At 48.2% G+C, this 12,919-nt stretch overlaps 1 protein-coding gene across 2 annotated transcripts in view; it reads left to right on the forward strand.

Moving 5' to 3' along the window:
- Nucleotides 1–12,919, forward strand: part of PTGS1 (prostaglandin-endoperoxide synthase 1) — a 39,717-nt gene that overhangs the window by 24,616 nt on the left and 2,182 nt on the right. For both annotated transcript variants that reach the window (XM_060270638.1, XM_060270639.1), the window contains 7 exons: nucleotides 1,385–1,525; nucleotides 2,650–2,793; nucleotides 4,861–5,042; nucleotides 7,284–7,367; nucleotides 7,743–7,989; nucleotides 9,091–9,377; nucleotides 11,256–11,403. In XM_060270638.1, the coding sequence (XP_060126621.1) occupies nucleotides 1,385–1,525; nucleotides 2,650–2,793; nucleotides 4,861–5,042; nucleotides 7,284–7,367; nucleotides 7,743–7,989; nucleotides 9,091–9,377; nucleotides 11,256–11,403 (1,233 nt within the window). The remainder of the gene's footprint in view (nucleotides 1–1,384; nucleotides 1,526–2,649; nucleotides 2,794–4,860; nucleotides 5,043–7,283; nucleotides 7,368–7,742; nucleotides 7,990–9,090; nucleotides 9,378–11,255; nucleotides 11,404–12,919) is intronic.

Here is a 12,919-nt window from a genome sequence, read left to right on the forward strand (position 1 = left end):
GAAGCAATTGAGTGGGCACATATAGAGTAAGGCAATTTTGGAGTTGTCTGTTGATAGCTATTAGTTATTATGGATAGAGGGGGGGAACCTCCATGTTCAGAGGCAATCTACCTGCAAACACCAGTTGTCAGTGAGGCCCGTTGCTTCAGGGCTTCTGTTCATTAGGCTCCCCAGAGATAATTGGCTGTCAAGGAAAACTGGATGCTGGACTAGGTGGGCTGAGCTTTGGCATTTTCCAGCATGGCTCCTATAATAATAATAATAATAATAATAATAATAATAATAATAATAATAATAATAATATATTATTATTATTTATACCCCGCCCATCTGCCTGGGTTTCCCCAGCCACTCTGGGCGACTTCCAACAGCATATTAAAATGCAATAATTTATTAAACATTAAAAGCCTCCCTGAACAGGGCTGCCTTCGGATGTCTTCTAGAAGTCAGATAGTTGTTTATTTCCTTGACATCTGGTGGGAGGACGTTCCACAAGGCAGGCGCCATCACCAAGAAGGCCCTCTGCCTGGTTCCCTGTACCTTTGCTTCTTGCAGTGAGGGAACTGCCAGAAGGCCTTCGGTGCTGGACCTCAGTGTCCGGGCAGAATGATGGAGGTGGAGACGCTCCTTCAGGTATACTGGACCGAGGCCTTTTAGGGCTTTAAAGGTCAGCACCAACACTTTGAATTGTGCTCGGAAATGTACTGGGAGCCAATGCAGGTCTTTCAAGACCGGTGTTATGTGGTCTTGGTGGCTGCTCCCAGTCACCAGTCTAGCTGCCGCATTCTGGATTAATTGCAGTTTCCGGGTCACCTTCAAAGGTAGCCCCACGTAGAGCGCATTGCAGTAGTCCAAGCAGGAGATAACTAGAGCATGCACCACTCTGGCGAGACAGTCTGCAGGCAGGGAGGGTCTGAGCCTTAGTACCTGACGACATTCTGATAGAAACAAAGGGAGCAGCATTATACTGAGTCAGACCTCCGGTCCATCCAGCTTAGCTGGACACTGACAAGCTGTCCAGGGTTTCATAGGAGGAAATTCCCAGCCCTACCTGGAGAAGTCATTGGGGACTGAACTCAGGACACTATGCATGAAAAGCAGATACTTTCCCATTTGATACCTAAGAAGGAAGCCTCCAAGTCTAGTGGCAGTCTACCAGGTGCTGGGGCCAAGCAACAGAGGAGGAGGGGGTTGCCTGCCTGCTGTGTCTGCCTGCTTTCTGACCACATCTGGATGGAGGCTGTGGGAACAACAGGGTTCTGGATGAGCAGAGATATTTTTTTTTTAGCTGTGATTCCTGAATTGCAGACGGTTGGACTGAATGACCCTTTAGTTCCCTCCCAACTCTATGATTATACAATATTTGTGTTTTCTTCTTTCCCAGCGGAGTTCTGGACACGGTTGCGTGATGCCCTGAGGCCGAGCCCAGCCTTCTATCATTTCATCCTGACTCACTTCCAGTGGTTCTGGACCATTGTCAACAACACTTTCATCCGGGACACTTTGATGCGTTTGGTGCTGACAGGTAAGTCAAGAGCAGTACAGTGGAACCTCGGTTTACGAATTTTCGGTTTACGAACTATCCTAACCCGGAAGTTAGTAAACCGAGGTGCCCGAGGCCTACTGAGCGTCCGATGCCTTCAGGGAGGCCGGGCCTTCGCTCCGATGCCTCCCAGAGGCCGGGGAGCGCTTTCGCGGCTGCAGCCCAGTCGCGGAAACGCTCCCCGGCCTCCGCGAAGGCATTGGAGCGAAGGCGCTGCTGCTTTAGGGGGTGTTTTTCCTCGTCTAGAACAGATTAATCAACTTCCCATTACTTTCAATGGGAAAGTTCACTTCGGTTTATGAACACTTCGGTTTATGAACAGACTTCTGGAACCAATTGTGTTCGTAAACCGAGGTTCCACTGTAGATTGAAAGCGGGACTTAGGGTGATTGGAGGGGGGGCAGACTCTATGACCACCAAACAAAAAACAACAACAAAAAACAACAACTCTTACCCCCAAAAAGTGAGCTTTTGAGCATTAATGCACAAGGGGGCTAGGGAATTATCCCAGGAATCCCGAGATCTTGGTAAGAAGGATCCATATCCTGTTGATGCTTCCAGCAGGTCAGCTAGATTTTCCCACTAATTAGGGCAAAATCCATTGGACTGAATCATTCCCACAGGAGGCAGTGATGGCTCCACAATGGCTTTGCTCTGCCTCCACATTTGGAGGCAGCAATCATTCCGAATGTCATTTGCCGGAAACCGCAGGAAGGGAGAGGGCTCTTGTGAATAGATCCAGCTTGCCAGTTTACCGCGGGGATCTGGAGACTCTCATGCTCTACAGCACAGGCAGCGAATGGAAGATTCCCAATAGAAGGGGTCGGCCCATGGGGGCCGTTTAACTGGCCCCCGAGCCGCCCCCGAACTGAGCCGCCCGCTTGGCGAGTCCCCACACACTGCGCTAAGCTGGTGCAGTGCGGCACAGTAAATCGTGTCTGCGCAGATACTGAAAATCGCACACAACCCGGGTCACAGAGGGATCTCCGCTGGAGTGAACCGGCCCGGGCGAGGTAAAGCTTATCCAAGAGCAAGGTTTGTGGAGAAGGGTGTCAGTTGGCCAGTGTTCCGTTGAGGTTTATTTTGCTCTCTCTCTCTCTCTGCAGTCCGAGCCAATCTCATCCCGAGTCCACCCACGTACAATTCCGCCCACGGCTACATCAGCTGGGAGTCCTACGCCAATGTCAGCTATTTCACTAGAGTGCTCCCACCTGTGCCCATCGACTGCCCCACGCCAATGGGAACAAAAGGTAGGTGCAGCTCAGCAGGGCCTCCACCGCACCCCAGCTGAACTTCTCTCTTCAGACAGCGGCAGCACAATCTGCTCCGTATCAAGTCCATTCCTGCCTTCATAGCTGTATCACATGGCTTAACTTTTCTGAGAGATGAAAGTGGTGTCGGTGTGAGAGTTCCTGTTGATAGCATCTAGGTGTGGGCTGGCAGGGAGGGCTGAGTTATTAGGGAGGTGACACAGCTCAGGGCAAGGGCTTGTTTATTTATTTGTCTCATCAGTGATAGGTTCAATAACAGGCACAGAATTGTAGAGTTTGGAAGGGGCTCCTTCAAGTGTCGTGTCTAACCCAACGCACAGTGCAAGCAAGACCTACAAACCAAGCCTTATGAGGAATGGTTGAAGGAATTGGATATGTTTAGCCTGGAGAAGAGGAGACTGAAAGGAAATAGGATAAGAATCTTCAAATACCTTAAGGGCTGTCACATGGAAGAGGGAGCAAGCTTGTTTTCTGCCTCTCTCGAACCAACGGCTTCAAGTTACAATAAAGGAAATTCCGACTCAACATCAGGAAGGACTTTCTCACAGTAAGAGCCGCTCAACAGTGAAACAGACTCTCTTGGGAGATTGTGGACTTTTTGAACAGAGCTTGGCTGGTCATCTGTCAGGGGCACATTAATTGTGATTTCCGCATTGCAAGGGGTTGGACTAGATGACCCTTTGGGTCCCTTCCAACTCTACAATTCTATTAATCTGTCTGCAAGGCAGGATATTACAACTGCAGCATCCATGCTGCCTGAATATTTCCGTCGCAGGAGAGGTCACTGCCTGTTGTGGAGGAGGTTTTCTCACTCAAAAGTTCTGAGAGTGTCTGTTCTACTATCTGAGTAGAACAGTAGAACAGTAGTAGAACAGACACCCTCAGAACTTTTGAGTCGCCCTACCTCAAAAAAGGATGTTGCAGGGTTGGGTGAGATTCAGAAAAGGGCAGCCCAAATGATCAAGGGGGGCACTGTGACTCTTCTGCAATGAAAGGTTGCAGTGTTTGGGGTTTTTAGTTTAGACAAAAGGTGACTAAGAGGCAACATGATAGAATAAGTTTATAAAATGTATTTGTTGCATTTGTGTCTCACCTTTTGCTCCAAGGCACTCAAGCTGGCTTACATGGTTCTCCCTCTCCTAATTTAATCCCGACAACAGCCCTGTGAGGTAGGCCAGGTTGAGAGACTGTGACTAGCCCAAGGTCACACCCAGTGAACTTCATAGCTGAGTGGGGATTTGAATCCTGGTCTCCCAGTTTGTAGTCCAATACACTAACCCCTATACCATCCTGGCTCTCTTACAAAACTATGCAAGAAAATGGATAGAGAAAAGTTATTACCGTACCTCTCTTGCAGAGCTACAATTCCCAGAGTGGCTTAATAATCAATCCCTCTTCTTCAAAAGTTCTGGGAATAGTAGTACTTCTGTGAGGAAAACAGGGAATCTCCTAACAACCTTCACCACCCTTAACAAATTACAGTTCCCATAAGCCTTTGTGCGAAGCCGCAACTGTTTAAAGTGGTGTCATAGTGCTTTAAATGTACTGTGTGAACATGGCCTTCATATCATTCTGAGCGCCTTTTCTTTTGAGGATATTGAAGAAAGCTTGTGAGAATACTTATCAACCAAAGTGACCACCCGTTGTCAGAAGGAAAGGCCCTTGTGACTTTTTCCTTAAACATTTGTGATTGAAGTGGAACCAAGTGGCTTCAGAAAACAAAGGAAAGGGGCCTTTAACTCTGCACTCCAACAATTTGACAACTAGCTCGGCTAAAGTTGGTGGATCTCCCAAGTACCTACTTGTGGGTCTGATTTTATGGCCTGTTTCTTAAACGGGTGCTGTTTCCTATCAGGGCACACCTGAGCCCCCTGCCTTGGCTACAGGGGCTCTTGCAGCTTTAGCCGGATTAAATGGCCATTGGGGTCCATTCCAACTCAACTGTTCTATAATTCTATTAAAGAAATGAAGGGACAGGAGAGAGGAACTCATAGCCACACGCCAGAGGGGCAACCTTGGATTTGGTTTTTCGTTCCTCCCTTGCAGGGCCGTCGCAGCTCCCTGATGCACAACTGGTAGCTGAAGAGTTTCTCCTGCGCAAGAAATTCCATCCGGACCCCCAGGGGACAAACTTGATGTTTGCGTTCTTTGCCCAACACTTCACTCACCAGTTCTTCAAGACGTCTGGGAAGATGGGCCATGGCTTCACCAGGGCTCTGGGCCATGGGGTGAGGAGAGCCCTAGCATGCTAAATCCTGGGGGGCCTTCAAAGCCTCATCCCGGGTCCCCTGCTGCAGAAATAAGGGCATGGAGTGACCCTCAAAGGTTGTTCCCCCCCCCACAGTACAACATTGATATACACCGCTTGATTTCTTTCTTCTTTTTTAAAGAACCTCAAAATGGCTTGCAAAAAGATAAGACAAACAAACAAAATCAAGACAAAATTATAACAGTACTTTAAAACATATAAAACTTAAAACACTAAAACAGTTTGGAATTATCTCAACTGGGTAGGCTTGTCTAAACAAGGATACTTTTAGAAGGAACCGCGAAAAGTACAATGAAGGCTCCTCAAGAGGCAGGAAGTTGTTCCAAAGTGTAGTGGCTGCCACACTAAAGGATCAAGTTTTTACGAAAGTGGGACGGGTATTACGTCGCCCCTGTAACACTGCTAGCTCTGCCAATCAAAGTAGTTGAGTGGGCACATGTGAGGTAAGGGGATCACGTAGATAAGCTGGTCCCAGGTTGTTCAGGGCTTTGTATACCAACAGGAACACCAAGGAGTTGGGCCAGTAGCAAACGGGCAACCACTGCACGTCTCTGAGCACAGGTATTAGCAACCGTGCTGCAGCCATCTGCACTAACTGCAGCTTCTGGATCGGGCACAAATGAAGTCCCACACATTGCAGCCTTGATGAAGGGGTGGAAGAAAACATGGTGGAATGGAGAAAATACAGAGCTCTTTCTAGGGCCAACTGGAGTGCCCACTTCTGCAGCTGCCTCGAACCCTAGAAGCTCAAGGGTGGCTTCGCATTTAAAAGAGCTATGCAGAGTTCAGTGAGGGTTGCTTTAGCACGGGGCTTTTGTGGGCAATGCTTGGGCTCCATCCTAAAATGCATCACCCATGAGGACAAATAGGATTCCAGTGGATACAGAAAGGAGCATAAAACAGCAGGTGAAGCATTAGTTTCTCTTGGCATTGGGTGACAAAACAAACCATACGTCAAATGGAAGCATGTATACAGTACTTGTGGTTTGGTAAGCCACCTTGCAAGTGTGCACATCCTGAAAGGTAGGTTAAATGCCACCCTAATCTCCAAGTAGTGGGAGACCCCAGGGGTTCCAGGTGCTTAGCCAGGTTCAGTTTCCTAGGGATGAAGGACATCGGAGATTGCGGTGTCTTTAGGATATGTAGTTTTATTTACACATCTATACAACCTGAGCGTAAGATGGAGAGGCTCACAGCTTTAACTTCCCAATGGGTCTTTGGATCCAGCACAGAGCAAGCGTGTCTCTGGGTCTCCAGCTTCCAGCCTGCTTTTTTCAGCTCAGCTCACACACACCACCCTGTCTCTTGTTCTCCTACCTAGCATCCAGGTGAGGAGGGAGAGGAAAGGCCCACCCATCAGCCTGGAGGCCCTCATCCCATAGTTGTAGCTCTTGCAATGGAGCCCATCCTTTTGGGATGCGGATGAAGACACTTAAGTGGCCAGCCAAGGCCATCGTCCTACAGAGAAACTTGTCTGGCTAGTTCAACAGTAGGATCCTCTCTTTGAATCTAATGCTCCCTGGGTACAGGACCCCAAGAATTGGAAGGGACTCGTGGCAACATCCAGACTCACCTCCCAAACCCACATCACTCGCTTCCAAGAATATGAATACATTAGATAAATAATATTGAAGGTCTGGCAGTCCTTTTGGAAAAGCCAGCTGTTCCCTGTTCTCAAGAGCAGAGAAATACAAGGGAAGGGCAATTAATCCACTCCCCATCAGTACAAATTTGTTTTGGCCAGGGGGAGGAGCAGGACGGGCAGGGAAGAAATAAATTACACAGGTTAATTTTTATATTGTTTTATTGTACACCAATGCTTTACATTCTTTATTTTCTCTTACCTGAATTTGGGTACCAGGTAAGCAATAACGTCTCTAAGCAGTTTGTGCAGAATATAAAATATATGTTTAAAAAGTTTATAAATGTGAGCAGTTAGAAACAGGTTCTTCTATATCTGCAGTTGGAGACAGCGATGCTTTGAATACCAGTTGCTGGAAACCACGGGAGGAGAGAGGGCTCTTGTGCTTCCCACAAATTTCTGGTTGGCCACTGTGAGAAGAAGATGCTGGATTAGATGAGCCACTAGCCTGATCCGGCTTCAGGGCTCTTCTGATCTACTTACATGCTTCCAAAATGTCTAAATACAAAGCAACCTCTACAGTTTCATGAACTGTAACCACCTGGACCTTTTCTGCAGGTGGATCTCGGACATTTATATGGAGACAACTTGGAACGCCAACATGAACTGAGGCTCTTCCGAGATGGGAAGTTGAAATACCAGGTATAACAGTGGATAAACAGTCCTCCTGCCTTGGGGGAGCAAAACATGATGACCCTAGACAGCTGCTGCCAATCAAAATAGTCAATACTGGGCTAGATGGGCAAAGAGTCTGGCCTGCTCATCATCCCAGGTGGGGTACTCTGGCCGATGCCCTAGGAGGAAAAAACCTGTGTTTTATTTGTCTGGTTTTAGAATGTCTATAATCCCCTTCAGAATAAATATTTCCTGGGCAGATCATGAAGCATGTACATGAGGGTGGTGGGACCAAGAGAAGGGCAGGTTCGTATGGGAGGACATGGTATTTCAGATAGCTTGGGCCTGCGAGGTGTTTGAGATGCACCCCTGATGCGCACCCTTCCTCTCTCACCTCCCTAGGTGGTGAAAGGGGAAATTTATCCCCCGACGGTACTGGATGCCCCCGTGCACATGATCTACCCAAAGCACATCCCTGCGGAAAAGCAGCTGGCTGTGGGCCAGGAGGTGTTTGGGCTCCTCCCGGGACTCATGATGTACGCCACCATTTGGCTCCGCGAGCACAACCGCGTCTGTGACCTACTCAAGCAGAATCACCCCACCTGGGATGATGAGCAGCTGTTCCAGACCGCAAGGCTCATCCTTATTGGTGTGTGAGGGGGGAGGGCAGTGGGGTGTTCCAACCAACCAATGTTATTTTCTCCCCCCACACCCACACCCACTCATCCATTCTCCATCAATTAATGAGGAAACTATTTGCATTTGAAAATCATAGACTTGTAAAATGGTAGCATTGGAAAGATACCCCCCCCCACAGATCATATAGTCCAACCCCCTGCAATTCAGGAATCTCAGCTAAAGAATCCCTGAAAGAGGGGCCACCCAACCTCTGTTGAAAAATCTCCAGTGAAGGCGAGTCCACCTCCAAAGGAACAAGAGAGGTGAAATTTGTGAAGCTGGCTGTTTTACCACTAGTATTTTAAAAAGCACATAAGCATCACATTCCCTGGATTCTTGACCTGTTTGGAGCTCAGAAGTCCAGCGTGATAATACCACCTTGCAGATTGATGTTTGTATGTTGTGGAATGGACTGCCAAGCCCTTATAGGTAGGATTGGCAAGGTGAGATGTTTGGCGGCTTTTTAGTTTAGAGAGAGAAGGTGAGTGACATAATAGAAGTATTCAATGTTATGCCTAGCATGGAGAAAGTGGAGAGAGAAAAGTCTCTTCCCCCCTCCATAATAATAATAATAATAATATAGTTATTCATACCCAGCCTTTTGGCCAGATGGAATGCATAGCACTAGAACTCTGGGACATGTCGTGAAGGTGAGTGTTGGAAGATTCAGGACAGACAAAGTCCTCCTTCATGTACCATATAGTTAAACAATAGAACCACAGGAGGCAGCGATAGCCACAGACCTAGATCGCTTTTAAAGAGGGATAGACAAATTCATGGAGGAGAGGGCTATCCATCTCTTCTAGCTATGATGGTTTGTGCTGTGCCTCTGCTGTTAGGAGTAGCAATGCTCCTGAAAACCAGAAGCTGGAAACCACAGGAAGGAAGAGGGCTCCTGTGCTTGAATCCTGCTTGCTGGGTTCCCATTGGGCATCTGGTGGCCACTGGAAAGACAGGATGCTGGGCTAGATGGGGCCCCTTTGGCCTGATCCAATGGCCTCTCATGTTCTTAGATCACAAGGTCAGTTTCCTGCATCCCCACGCCATGACTCCCTCCCTCTGCTCTTCCCAGGTGAGACCATCAAGATTGTCATTGAGGACTATGTCCAGCACCTGAGTGGCTATTTCCTACAGCTGAAGTTTGACCCAGAACTCCTCTTTGGAGTCCAGTTCCAGTACCGGAACCGCATTGCAGTGGAATTCAACCAGCTCTACCATTGGCATCCACTGATGCCAGATACCTTCAAGATCCAGGATCAAGAGTACAGCTACAACCAGTTTGTCTACAACACCACTATGCTGATGGACTATGGAGTGGAGGCCCTTGTAGATGCCTTCTCCAGGCAGCAAGCTGGGCAGGTGGGTGCATTGGCCACGCCCATCCCAAAGGGCCAAGCCAATCTTCAGGAGCAGGATGGTTCTTGGTTCACCAGGATGGGCAAGCGAGCAAACCTAGGGAACTGACACACCTCAAGTAGCCATATCATGCCAGCTGGGAACTGTCAGTTTTTAGTTCTAATAGATCAGTGGTTCCCCAGCTTTTCTGGGCCACTGCCCCCTGGTTTTGCAAACTCACCCCAGTGTCCCCCTACCCTATAAAAAGCATTATTCAGAAGAGCGGTTTACATGACCCACTGTGGAAGATACCAGCACAATAAAATTCAAACAGTGATAATTATGCACACATTTGTGGAAAATTGAATTAAAACTGTTTAATGTAATTACCGTAAGTCAACAGACCTGATGAACTTGATCCGGTGATATCAGCTTAGCAAGAGTCTTAGATACCACCTTTAGTAACTATTTCACTGTTCAGTAAATTCTCAATGTGACAATGTGGGCTTGATGAAGTGATACCAGTTTCCCAATACCTGGTTTAAAGTCACTTAGCAGGAATCATTCACACACACACACACACACACTTCACCTACCGCAAATTCATGCTTACCAATTTATCAGAAAATAAATAGCTGTTGCCAGTAATTACACACATGAACAAAGGAAACAGATTTGACAATGAGAGGAGCAATAAAACTTTAAATATAAAGTGAGGAAGGCGTTTTGTTTTAGGAAGGTGTAACCTGGCCAATGGTAAGTAAACACCTCCAGTGCACCCTTGCCTCTTAGCATCCCACTAGGTAAGCCTTCCCCAGGGGGTGATAGCACCCAGTTGGGAACCACTGTTGCAGAGTGTCAGGATAACGGTTTGAACGGAGAATTTGCTGTTGTCTTTCTTTGTTGTTGTTTTTTGCAGTCATGATTTGTCACCTCTTTCTTTCGCTCCCTCCAAGGGTTACTGCACTGCTCATTCAGTTTTCCTGCTCACAGGCTATTTTATTGTTTCCTGTTCAGTGCAGCTGAGGGATTTGTGATCAGCTGCACCTTAAGAGAAGTAAAATTACAGCTCCATAAAGAAAGAAGAGGTGAAAAGTAAACAAACAATGGTAATTAAAGCCACTAATGGGGAACAGAAACTGACTAATCAAGGGGCAATTCACCACAAATCCCTCAGCCTTGTTGACTAGAAAGAAGGGACATGGCAGGGCCTGCAATGAAAGAACTTATTAACATTGCAGGGGACCCTTAACTGAAGGAGACTTACATACATCACAGAAGGGTCATGGTCCCAGGGAGAGACCTAATGGGTCTATATCAGGGGTCAGCAAACTTTTTCAGCAGGGGGCTGGTCCACTGTCCCTCAGACCTTGTGGGGGGCCAGACTATATTTTGGAAAAAAATATGAATGAATTCCTATGTCCCACAAATAACCCAGAGATGCATTTTAAATAACAGGACACACTCTATTCATGTAAAAACATGCTGATTCCCGGACTGTCCGCGGGCCAGATTTAGAAGGCGATTGGGCCGCATCCGGCCCCCGGGCCTTAGTTTGGGGACCCCTGGTCTATATTAAGAACTGCCCCAAACCACCATTTTAATTACAGTACCCTTCCTGCTGACTGTGGAAAAGCAGAGCCTCAGTCCTGCGGCTGTGGAAGCCACTTTGGTGGCAGAAGTGGGCTTTGGACTTTGACTCCTGCCCTCCCAATGGATGGTCTGCAGGCTAGATCTGACCCCCAACCAGCCCAACAAGTCTTCACCACTGTTACTTATGACTGCATGCTAGTGGGAACTTCTCAAGGGTGGGTGGGAAATCTGCAGACTCTGCTCCTTCCTAGGTGGTTTGGCCCCTCCCCTCCTGCTAACCAAGCCTCTCCATTGGCCTCTGCTTTCCAGATTGGCGGGGTACCGAACATCCACCAGCAGCTTCTTAAAGTGGCCATCGGAGTCATTGAGGAATCTCGGCTGCTGCGCCTCCAGCCCTTCAACGAGTACCGGAAGAGGTTTGGCATGAAGCCCTATGCCTCCTTCCAGGAGCTGACAGGTAGGGAGGAAACCTGCCAGAGGGGTCACCAAGGGGGGCACTTTAGGTGCCACCCCCCACCCTACATTGTGTTTGCCTGTGAGGAAAGGCTGAAAGTGTGTGTGTGTGTGTGTGTGTTTTAATTTCGGGGGAAGCGGTAGAGGGTGAAGGGAGATCTATAGAACAGAGCAGGCTCCCCAAACTACGGTCTGCGGGCCAGATGCGGCCCAATCGGCCTCCAAATCCAACCCGCGACGACCCCCGCCGCCTGCTGCCACCGCCCGCTCTTACGGCGCGCAGCACGGCGGCGCACTTCTAGATCGGAAAAAATCACCGAAAATCGTTTGTGTGCATGCCTATGGGCCTCTCCCGACCCAGAAGAGGTCATTTCCGGTGCACTTCCGGGTCAGGGGGGAGGCCCATATGCATGCGCACAAACGATTTCCGGCTATTTTTCCGACCTGGAAGCGCACCACCGCGCCAATAAGTGTGTGTGCGCATGCGCACGGGCGCGCACTCCCCTGCCCTCCGGCCCAAAGCCTGGTAAGTCTGGGGACCCCTGGAACAGAGCGATGTTGGTTTCTGAAAGAGTATGCGTGGAGTAGAGCCTGTTTTTCCTAGATTGCTTGAATTCAGTGTTGTTCACTGAAATGTACACATAGAAGATTCAGAACTGTTTATTAATTATTATATTTGAATATATCACTCACCTTTCACCCGGAGGTACTAGACATCCCCACCCCCCATACAGAACATCAGTGCCACAGGATGCATCACTGCCACAGGATGACCAATTAGCCAGAGAGGCTCAATCCAGTGAGGGGGAGGAGCCAGGATAGTTAAGCGGAAAGTCCATATTCAGAGACCGTCTACCCCTGAAGCTGAGGGGCAGGGATGGGGAGGGGGGGGATGAGGTGGAAAAGGGAAATTGTCTGTTGTAAAAACAGCATGGGGAGAAAGAGACCCTGTGTGTCTTCTTGAGCTCCTTGAAGGAAAATGAGATACAGTGGAACCTCGGTTTATGAACACCTCGGTTTATGAATTTTCGGTTTACGAACGCCGCGGACCCATCTGGAACGGATTAATTCATTTTCCATTACTTGCAATGGGAAAGTTCGCTTCAGTTATGAACGCTTCAGTTTATGAACAGACTTCCGGAACCAATTACACCCATGCTTCAGTTTATGAACGCTTCAGTTTAAGTACTCCGCGGACCCGTCTGGAATGGATTAATCCACTTTCCATTACTTTCAATGGGAAAGTTCGCTTCAGTTTATGAACGCTTCAGTTTATGAACAGACTTCCGGAACCAATTGTGTTCATAAACCGAGGTACCACTGTACAGTTTTTAAAATAAATGAAATACAGAATTGGTGCTCTGGATCACGGTTCACTTTTGAGCAGGAGGGGAACCCTGCTGGATGAGGCCCATGGCCCATCTAGCGCAGCATCCCGTTCTCACAGTGGCCAACCAGATTCTCCAATGGGAACCCCGTAAGCAAAACCCAAGCGCAAGAGCAACTCTTCCCTCCCATAG

The sequence above is a fragment of the Zootoca vivipara genome, chromosome Z (assembly GCF_963506605.1).
Source record: "Zootoca vivipara chromosome Z, rZooViv1.1, whole genome shotgun sequence".
NCBI classification, from domain to species: domain Eukaryota; kingdom Metazoa; phylum Chordata; class Lepidosauria; order Squamata; family Lacertidae; genus Zootoca; species Zootoca vivipara.